Source organism: Acartia tonsa, chromosome 8 (genome assembly GCF_053477335.1).
Source record: "Acartia tonsa isolate MP-2025a chromosome 8, ASM5347733v1, whole genome shotgun sequence".
NCBI lineage: Eukaryota > Metazoa > Arthropoda > Copepoda > Calanoida > Acartiidae > Acartia > Acartia tonsa.
The window spans coordinates 30,450,700-30,462,485 of NC_137267.1; the positions used below are offsets into that span (position 1 = coordinate 30,450,700).

Below are 11,786 nucleotides of genomic sequence, written 5' to 3' on the forward strand. Positions count from 1 at the left end.
GGGGGAATTTTCTTGTGGGGGGGGGGGGTCGTCCCACCGCCCAAGAAAATAGCTTTAAACCACCACAGGACCAGTGGGTATATTCCCTGAAGAGTGGAGCCAAATCGGTTCTGTAGTTACCTTGACAGATAGACATCGTTCTACTTTGTATTATAGATTACCGGGTGCGACTCTAAAACCAACCCAGTACCTATGCTAAGCTTACCTTAAACGTATAAATCAACCGGTTCAGTGGTCAGCAAGATTTGAATAGTCAATCAAAAAATGTTCGTTATACATATAAACTTACAAAATGAAATTTTTCTAATTAAGAATCTAGTTAAAGAGAAATAGTTTGGGAAAGAGAAATACAGTAGGTACGTAACTTACAGAGTAGCTTCACTATAATGTAAAGTCTGACCAATAATAGATTCATAATTTTATCTTTGCAATAAAAATTTTACATTATTACAAAATTTGATACATTTTCGATAGCGGAGCTACTTTCTAATTTAAAAGAACATATTATTTTTGGTGGGGGTTGGGGATGAAGAATATTTCTTTTCTCAGGTAATATCATTCAGAGAGGTTATGAAAAACTGAAAAATAGCCTGAAACTTGATCTTAATTAAAATTTGTGGAACGCTCGGAGGAATCACACACATAGAAACAGACATAAAGACGTACTTTCACTATAGTTCATAGGATAGGTTATACACTTTTCGATATGATGTTTTTAAATCTTTTCAAGTTCATGAGAAAAATTTAATAGAATTATCTTCAACTAAACAAATATTTTTCTGTTTCTCTTTTCAAAACTTCTTTAGGAGTACAATAAATAGTTAAAAAGATACTTTATGAAGAATCTTGATGTCAGTTATGGCCACTCCCACTAAAATCCACATAGACGAGACGAGAAAACCTTTTTAAAAAAAATGTTTAAATTTATTTCCAGCCTGGCCGCCCCTGCCGCCCCGCAAAAGGGGATAAGCATAATGAAAATTTGTTAGGGGCAGCATATATAAAAACATATAATTTAAAAACTTTTTTAAATATTGACATGGAGAAATTTAAAAATGACACAAAAAATCTATTTTTAATAGTTTTTTCAATTCAAAAAAATCGACTAAAAATCAAAATATGAAGCTACACAGTTTAAATATGAAAAGCTTGACTCTGTTGGATGCTATCTTTATTGTTTGAGGTACACACAAAATAAATGCAGTACATTAAACAAATACAAAACAGTTTGGTTCATGACAATTTCTCTATTTCTATTAAAAATAAGTTAGATTTTCTTAATAATTGAAATAAACCCCCAATGATGATAAACATAATTACATAATTATGTAGATTATAAATTAAGTGAGAAAAAGTTTGGAAACTTTTAAGGGTTAATAAAATTACTCAAAATTTTGAAATAATTAGAGTTTATAAAACTTTGGGGACCAGAAAAAAATATCTCTTACAAAATAATATTTTTCAATATTTTTTTTAAAGTACAGCAAAACAAGTAAATCTTTATTCTAGATTATTTCTATTCAATGAATATAATGAAAAGTAAAATAAGTAGAACTTTTTTTACTTTTACAAGATCCTGGTTGTTTTGTTTAAATTTTATAGTAGTGTCTTACTTCCTGCAGTAAATTAATCTACAAAAGATGTAATTTTGATATTATAAATGGGTATGTACCTCAATTTGTCATTAATTGTCTAATCCCTCGAGATCTCTAAGTTTTTCTTATCCCAAAAACTAACAACTCCAAGAATAGATTATAATGGAAAAAAAGAATAATGACCCTCCCTACTTTGCTTCTCTATCTTCCTTATAATTCATTGAAGCCAGAATGTTGCTTTAATGAAATGAGGACCATTTAACTTTTTTATAAACTTATTCCTGCACCCCTGAAAAGTTAAGGAAGCATACAAATGTGCCTAATGCCTGACTTCACAATTAAGGCCTCAAAGGACAAAAACTTTTCAGGGATCTTAAAGGATAAGACAATGGTGATAAATTTAAGTATTCCTTTTGTATACTTTAACATTGGCATTGCTATTTTGAACCAACTAATCAGGAATTAACAACAGTACCCATAGTTTTTAAACCACCAATTTAGAAAGCGTAATTGAAAAATTTTGAGTACACATATATTCTACAATCCATGTCCTCTACCTTCCTGCAAACTTTTAGCAAAGAAATTCCATATTTATACCCGCACATACATTATAGTTGTTTGCAGGAATTAGAGTATAAATAAAACAGCCAATAAAATTTTATCTTCGGTAAAGGTTAAGAAAATATGGGTATAGATGGATTTGAACTTCGTCATAGCTAAGGACGTTAAAATTACCTCAATTACATGAAATATTAGAGTAAAACACTAGAGGGGAAGGGGTTCATAGCTGTGTGTTCTCATCCCAAGGACCTTGTATCGACCCTCAATTGGGTTTTTAAAAATCAACCAATAGTGTCGGGTATATTAACACAGCCAAGTAGCAGAAAACAATTTAATACCAAAAGAAAAAAGGTCCTTGGAAAAGGGGGGCTGGTTGTAATCTGTATATACATCTATACTACAGATCTGTTCATGAAATAAGTAAAATTAAAGTCTATGATCACTGATCAGTCACAACTAATTATAATGTACAATTAGAAGTTCCAGATAAAAGGTGTACAATCAAAGAGTTGTTTGTCTACAATTAATAGCTCCTCAATTTACTATCAGGAATAGGCACACTGACTTATACGTAAAATAGAAAAGCTTAGCTTAGAAAAAAAACAAAAAAAAAAATCAAAATACTATATACCATTTATTGCTAAACATAAAATCTTAAGATAATTCTTTTATTAGCACCATATCAAACATTTTAAGTAACAGAATACATAATAATTTTTGTTAAATTATAATAATTTATGTCATTATACTTGGTAAAGTTAAATTATTTTGAGGCCTCTAAAAAGAATATTTAAAATGTTAAATATTTGGGGTTCCGAGCAAAATATATTACATTTTAACTTAACAAAGATATTTTACAAGCATTAAAATTAAGCAAAATATTTTTTCTCCCCGAAATTTTTAATTTTTAAGTCTTTAATAAACATTTTTGTACCATTTTGTTTTGATATTTTAGAAAGCTTTTAAATAAGACACATAAGGCTAATATAATCTATGTTTTTGTTTTGATAAAATAATCAGATAAATTGTTTTAATAAAATATGAAATATACTTTTTGTAAAAACTTTAAACGGAAAAAAATACAACTTTTAAAAACTCATTAAAATAATTGAAAAAAGAGCTACAAACTAAAATTAAACAAATTACACAAAGACCTCATCTATAAAATAAACATGTAGAATTATTAACATTTTTTTAGTTTTCAAACTTTTGATATACATTTACATATATTTATTTACTACAGTATTATCAGGTGGGTGTTATGGATTGGTTTGTTCTTGTTGTATGGTTTGTTGTTGTGTTGTGTTGTGAGCCAGATGGTTCCTGCATGAATAGCCTAAGTTTTTTTGGAACATTTTTTTAAAAACTTTAATTGGTACCTTCCCTCAAAGTGCCTTTAAACCACTGAACCCCGCTTGAATTTTTGAAATAAATTAAAAGCAAGGTGAAAGGGGGATGTTTGCATGCATAACCCTTGAAGGGCCTGAATCCTTTGGGGCTACCCATTACCCAAAATAGCCTAACCTTACCTAAGATAAAAAAAACAATTATTTAATTTATTTTTAAAATAAAAGGGGGGGGGGGGATTGTGGTCAGTTCTCAACATTTGAGGGAAATTGTCGCAAAATTTCTTTAACAACATCTTATTGCTTTAATGACATAAATCCCTACAAATGGGTTCTTAGCTTAGTCTGCCTATCTGCATAATATTTTTAGTTTAAATTTTTTAATTGTACACCTAAACCAAGGCTTTTGAAGGAAATTACCCCTACATTTCTTTAACAACAATTTAATGCTTTAATCACATCTAGTCATTACCTAGGTTTTAGCTTATTTGGCAAGAATAGAAACATCTTTTAACGCAAAGCTTAACAAATCATACAAACATATATATAATGTAATGTTAATGAATTCATTACTTAAGAATATCTAAACAGACATTACTTAATACAAGATGCTGGACATACTAACATATTAAGATTTGAATGCAGAGAAGATTTGCTCATAGAGTAGCGTACAATCTTCCTAAGGACAGACCAATCCTATTTTTAAAAAGCCTTGCTTTAAAATATAGATGTTGCGCGCGATCTAAAATTATGTTTTTTAAAAATAAATGTTTTCCTGTATTGTAAAGGCGAAACTTTAGGCGGGTCAGGACCGGGCGGGGCAACTTTTATCAGAGTGGCTCCGCCCCCAGACTCTTTCATACACGCGGGATTCTCCTATAAAAATTAATAGTAAATAGTCAGGGAGATGACTATAACTCTAAGTTATATATAACAAAAATAGGCTTTTTGTAGGTTTCAATTCTAGATAAAAAAGTTTGGATACTGATGCTTTGTACAAACCAATCGTGAGTCATTTTTAAGTAACTAAGTAACACTTAAATAAACGTTTAAATCTGAATGTGTTCGAAGTCCTCAAAGTTTTATAAACACAATACACCATTCGTAAATTCATTAACTTTGGGTACTTTTATTAAATCGTGATTTGGCTTTTATAAAACTTCAGTGTCCAAACTTTAAACCAACAATTTTGATATACAGAAAGGGTAATTTTGTATGTCATAATTGGGAGCGTACATAAATTTGTCGCCCATTGTCCTATCCCTTAAAACAATGAATAATTTTGTAATTTTGCTCGACTCGTATTAAATTGTGTGTAGCCAAACAATGAATATGAATTTAAGATAAACGGAAACATTAATTCTGTTGAGATTGCGGTAAACCACACAGATTTGTTGGCGAGACAAGGGAAGGGGAAATAGTATTTTCAAAATGTGTAGCCCATTAAAGTTTCGGCTATTTATGTACGATATTCGATCTATGGCCAATCAGACCCAATAACTCAGGGCTCGGCAGCCGCAAGTAACCCTTTGTATAATCGACATTTTTATATAAATTAATATACACATCTATTATGGTAAACAAAATAACCCCTTGTGTAGAGTGATTTGAAAACAGATAGTTTAAACTATACAATCAATATTTATTATTCAAAATAATAAAGCCAACGAATGAGGAAAAACTTTGGGTACTAATATGATATACAATTCAATGTCTACCTCCCCCCCCCCCCCCCCTCCCATTCTTCTATTGACCCTGCTAAATTCACTTTAGAAAATGCCTTAATTTCTAATTTAAAGTAATCTATGAATTTTTCCTGTATGGCTAAAAAGATAAAGAGAGAGTGAAAATATCAAACTCTAGGGAAAGAGAGAGGAAGAGAGAGATAGAGAGACAGAGAGAATGGGAGAGAGAGAGAGAGAGAATGAAAGAGAGAGAGAATGAAAGAGAAAGAGAGAGAGAATGAAAAGGAAAAAAAAAGAGATTATGAGTTTTCTTATTTGCATAAAATAATCTTCTATATTCAATTCATTTAGATGAAAGCTTTTTTTCTAAATATATAATGCAATATTTTTTCCAAGTAAGTTTAATTGAATATTATAATTTATTCAATAAAAAATAAAAAAAATTTGAATAGTTTAAAGCATAATTGAAGCTTTTTTATTTCAATCAGTTGGGCAATTTTATGTGATGTTTTTTTGTAATATGTATAACAACAAGGATGACAACATCCATAAGTAGCGAAGCACAAAAATTATGTGTAAGAATTTAAATATTAGTTGTAAAAAACATGTATATTGGGGAAAAATCACGAAACCTTTTCAACCTTTTTAAAATTTTTTTTAATACTTATATATTAGTACTATGACTAACAGACTGACGGTCAAAGTAAATTACATCGGGATGCTCAAAACAACGGGAAATTCAATTTTGATATTTTTAACTAAAAAAAATTGAAATCGGACCATAAACACCAAAGATATGAGGAAAAATGTGAAAAATATAAAAACAGCCAAAAACCTGCAAAAAGGCATCCTGACCGCCATTGATGTTTTCTTGAAAAGACAGGAAATTTTATTTTGATATCTATAGCTGAAAAAATTTTGGAAATCGGTCCATTAACACCAAAGGTATCGATAAAAATGTGAAAAATACAAAAATAGCCAAAAACCTGCTAAAAAGCGGTCTGACCGTCATAATTGTTTACTTGAAATGACAGGAAATTTTATTTTGATATCTAAAACTGAAAAATATTTGGAAATTGGACCATAAACACCAAAGATCTGGAGAAAAATGTGAAAAATACAAAAATAGCCAAAAACCTGCTAAAAAGCGGTCCGACTGCCATTGATGTTTTATAGTTAATTGTGCTCCTTAATAATGGGAATGTTGTCAAAAAATTTCAGCCTTTTATCTTTTATAGGAGCCGAGAAAATCACGTTTCCCCCAAACTAAGACATACGGACAGACGGACATACGGACAGACTGACATTTCAAATTATAGAGTAGCTTCGCTACTAAAAATCGCCACCGAGATGTCCTCTTTAATAAGTACTTTAAGTACGTACAGACTAGCATGCATGCAGAGTAGACTGTACAGACTGTTTGTAATCTTATAGTTGCTGCGCTTCTAATGAACATTTTTGTCCTTGCTCCACTATTACTTACCGTAATGCATTTATTATTACTTGGATCTTACACCAAATTTTCATGTTCTCTAATAAATTGAACCTTGTAGCGGAATATAATAACGATCTCCCCCATTACCCCCTTTACCCCATCCCCTCGCCTCCTACTGGATAAACAAATGGACCAATAAATGACAGGGGAAATAGCCACCCAAATTTATTCTTACCGTGCTGTTTTTGAACAATAGCTCACACCAGTCATTCTTTACATAGAAGAATATACCAACAACTAACACATAACAATTACTTGTAAATTCTAAGTAAATCTTTTTAAATGCAGCTTTTATGAGAGGTTTTTAAAGGTTACTTGATCAATGTGCATCTACTCTTTAGCTTACTTTATTCGTCTGTCTGTTTATTATCAATAACTGTTTGAACTCATATGTCCATATATATTTTGACTGTTAAAACTAAAGCAATAGTTATATGCATTGTATTATAGACAGCTTTCCGCGGATAATTAAATGAATAAATGCTAGTTTTGTTAGCTGTGAGGGTTTGATGGCCTAGGCTAACAAAACTGGTATTAATTAAATGAAATTTATTTAAATATTTTTGTCTGTAATACAATGCTATACATGATTTTTCGGTATGGCTGAGAACCGGTTCTTTCCAGTAAAAATTTATCCGTTTCGAAGCCATACTGGAAATTGTTTTGCTGAATCAGTTTCGCTACTTATGGATGTTGTCATGCAGAACCTTTTTTTGGGGGTCCTCTTCCTCACTGACTCACTTACTGACTGACTCCTTCAAAGAAGTAATTATTTTCCTAGAAAGATATACATGAGTGTAATGAATCCCACAATCATGAGCCCGCTGTCCAGATTTATTTTGCTACATCTTATTGTAAATTAATTATACACTTTAATTATAATATAAAATAGGTAAGATGCAAAGGATTGTAAGGAAAGGAAGGGGTAATGTGGATAATACACTCCCTTTCATTATAAATCTCCCACAACGCTTCAAACTTTCCAAAGCCCATCACTAGTTTGTACAATTTAGGTTTTAAAATAGTAAAATTCAATGTTCCGCATTTTTTCACAAGAAAAAATTATCGGAGATTCGTTTTTACATGTATGGCATACCAATACATAGTACTAGCCTACACAACAGGAAACCCGAAATTATAGTCCCAAAAAAACACCTTTTTACAGTAGAGTTACGTATTGTCCAACACTATTAAATTATAGTAACAATTTTATATTTCATTTTTAGTGTAAAATTTCCTTTTCATTTTTGTTCTCTGCTACAGATCAGCACACAAATCTAAAACAAATAACTTTATTAGAGGTTTTTTTAAAAAAAGGCAGAATAATATTGAAGGAAAAGTTTTTATTTCGCTTTACTTTTTTACTTTGTTGTGTTTATAGCTTTAATTCGTTTGAAAGTAGAAAATCTTAAAATTTTATCAACAATTTATTTCTTTTAATAAAATAATGCCATATTAGGGAAAAACTTGGCACAAAACTGCAATATCAAAAGAAACTAATTTTTTGCCTTAATTTTCTACAACAAGTTGAAAATTTTAATTTACCTTTTATTCGTTCGCACAGACCTTGCATCAAGCTAGAACTTGATAAACTTTTAACCATCTTAATACATCTGAAAGTTGAGAAAAATAACTATTATTTTACATATTTGACAGTGCTAGCCGTAACATACCCAGCTGCAAAAATAAGAAAAATCTCAGCTTCAGGCTGGACTTCTAATTTTAGGACGGTGAACAACTGCAGTAAAACATAAATATTGAGAAAAATTACCCAGCTGCTTATATTATTGCCGCAGAATCAGCCGCAAAAAGTTTATTAAAAGTCGCTGAAGAGAATTTTCAGCTGCAACCAGCTGTCCATTTTCTAGTTTTTTTTTATTACACTAGCCCTCAAAGTTTTATAATAACGTTTACTTATTTGTTGGACTTTTGATTGGTTGTTTAATTAAGTTGAGTGTTTTAACGTTTTAACTACTGATTTTAATCTACAAAAGGGATTATTTTGTGTATCATCATTAGAGTTGTACAAATATTTTTCCGCCCTGTCTTATCTCTTTAAATCCCTGCATCTTTCAGCCATTATCATTGAGAAATATATCATCGTTAAAATGGATAGAAAAAGTCTTTGAGCATCTATTTTTTAGGGCCATTATTTAATTATAAATTCATAATTGCAGTATAATTAAAATTTAATGGATTTGTGTATTTCGTTTTCTTCAAAATTAAACTTTATACCAGCAAGGATAAAGATTTGTGACGAAGCCCATTTTGTTCCGAATTTGTATCACTTTTGAAAAGTGCGACTCCAGTTACGTCATATTTTTCTTTCCCGAAAAAGGGAAGGGGGGAAGAAAATCTCTTCAAAGAGATGGGGAAAACCCCCTTTTCTCTCATCTCTTTTTTCTTTCCCCCTTCCCTTTTTTTCCTTTCCCCCTTCCCTTTTTCGGAAAGAAAAATAGGACGTAACTGGAGTCGCACTTTTCAAAAGTGATACAAATTCGGAACAAAATGGGCTTCGTCAGATTTGTTGTCAAGAAATGTCTTTTAAAATTAAGCTCTAAATATAAAAGAAATCATTTAATAATCTTGTATCCATCTACAAGCGGCTACGCCACTAGAGGCCTCTAGGAGCACGTAAAAAAATTTTTTCTTCTCAATCAAAGATCAGCTGTTTACAAAAAGCTATTTTCACCGCTGGATGTGTTTTGGGAGGTTAGTGGCACCCTCCTCAAAAATAACTGTAAACCTTTCCAGGACCTATGAGAAGCTACACTGTCAAGGAAACCATAACGGTTCAATGGTTAGCGATATCCTTCGGAACCCACACACAGACAGAGATCCTTTTACTTTATTATAAGGATATTACACTATCAAATGATTTGAAAGTATAATTTTGTTTTTAAAAAACTTGCTCTTGTTATCTGTTTTTATATTTTGTATAGTTATTATGTACTGAATGTAGTTCTTGCTCAAAGATTGATTATTGGATTACCAAATCAATATCACAGCTTAGAATACCAATAGCCCAGATTCACCAAGTATTTTTATCTTTGTATGTCTGGGCTGTATTCATTAAATCGCGTCATACAATATATCATTATTGTTCCTGTATGGCTTTAAAACCAAGCAATACTGAAAAATCATGTATCAGACTAAATAATGGGATTAAATGTGAAAGAAAGATATTCATTTCCAATATGGCTTCAAAACCAATTAATATCCATTGGATTTTAACCGGTTCTAAGCCATACTGAAAAATCATATATCGTATTGAATGATGTCAGAAGTGCAAAAGAAAGATATTCATTTCCAATATGGCTTTGAAACCGATTAATATCAGCTGGATTAGAACCGGTTCTAAGCCATACTGAAAATTCATGTATCATATCATATTATATCCAGTTTTCAGCCTTGAGATGCCTAAAGGAACGGGCTAACATAACTTTTTTAAATTTTATGATTGTACACAACCAGAAGGAATACAGAAAAAACGATTATATGTCCTTATTCTCTGTAAAAAAGTACATCAAATTTATAACAGGTGTTTTTCATTATCTCTAAAAATACGGCCTCTATGATAGTTACATAGTTTGCAAAAATGCTTTATGTGAAAAATGTTGTGCAAGAAAAATTAAAATAACTCTTTTATTATGTTTAAAAAAATCGTAGAATTTCAATATTAATTAAAAAAGGGTATAAGAAAAGTACCTTAATGAGTTTTAAAGGTGAAATGCTTTTTAGCTCATCACAAAAGCATTTTTAACAAACTGCAGATTGTCATTTTTTCACATTTCTTGATTGTGATGCATTTGCAGTAAAAGAATCTTCTTTAATAACGTAAGTTATAGTAAAAAGAAAAAAACTCCTTTTCATTTGATAAAAAAATCTCTAAAGACAAAAAAGTTATTGAAGTTTGAATTTTTTTATTAAAGCATTTAATTACAAATTGTGGAAAAATTATGAGTTCATATCTTAACCTGTCAATCAAATTAAAGGATTATATGAATAAATGAGAGGTGGGGATTTACGGACATGAGCAATTTTTAAGGTCATATTTCTATAGTATACAAAAAGAAAAACTGAATATTTGTTTTCAGTGAGGGAATTTTAAATGAAATTTTTAGTGTAATTGGTAGAAAATTGTATTGGCCGTATTAAGATGTTGTTTTCAAGTGAATAAAATTTTTGGAAACCAACCTTAAGGCACAAAATTCTACCAGAAAAAAGCATCATACGCATCTTTTGAAATATTTATGCTTTAAAATGCGCCGTTATTTTCAGAGATATTAAAAAACACCTGTAACAAGAATATTGACATATAATTATTTTTTTTGTACTCCTAATGGTTGTTTTCCAAATTTGGAAAACGCAGTTTTTTTTAAAACGCCCTGTACATTTTTATGTCTGCAGAAAGCTGTTTATAATACAATGCAATAAATAACAATTATAATTCAAATAGACTAGATTCATAATTCATTTATTCTAAATTTGTATATTAGAGAAATATTGAAAGATTGCACCATACTATTGTATACTAAACAAATATTATATTACCAAAAGCCAAGTTTAAAAAAATTTTATTATGGTATGTGTAAGTTGAATCCAATATTTCTGCACACACACTTTACTTTACTTTACCCTAATAATTTATATAATTTGAGACTTTCAGCTGAAGATTATTAATCTTCTGATATGATTCTTTAACTCTTTAATTTACTAAGAAGTGAGGGGACATTTGACGAAAATTTACCTAAAGTTTTTAGGATTTCTCATTTGTTTGGTTAAAACTTTTGGGCAATCTTGATTGGTTTCAAAGAATTATTTTATGACTGGATTGCACAAACATAAAGTGTCCAAACAATTCCACCAAATATGGTAATCTAGAGAAGATTGTCTTATCTCTCAAGAAACCTGGACATTACTTAATTTCTAGAAATTCATTCCTTGAAATCAAAATAAAATCTTAAATATTATTTTTCTACAAACAAATTCAATAAACATGATTAATTTATTTGTAAAATGTGCCTACCAACTTTTGAGGGTTATCAGAAAATTTGCTTCTTTGCATAATTTAGAATTTGAATTTGCATGATGAATTTTTATT

The 11,786-nt window shown here is 30.2% G+C and overlaps 1 protein-coding gene across 1 annotated transcript; it reads right to left on the reverse strand.

The window, feature by feature from the left end:
• Positions 1–2,785: 2,785 nt before the first annotated feature.
• Positions 2,786–8,338, reverse strand: LOC145325488 (uncharacterized). The gene is made up of 6 exons (XM_080168470.1): positions 8,228–8,338; positions 7,920–7,959; positions 7,460–7,530; positions 6,858–6,919; positions 4,277–4,378; positions 2,786–3,491 (listed from the first exon to the last, which is right to left on the reverse strand). The coding sequence occupies exons 2-6, from the start codon at positions 7,925–7,927 to the stop codon at positions 3,405–3,407; spliced, it is 330 nt and encodes a 109-aa protein (XP_080024596.1). The 5' UTR covers positions 7,928–7,959; positions 8,228–8,338; the 3' UTR covers positions 2,786–3,404.
• Positions 8,339–11,786: the final 3,448 nt, after the last annotated feature.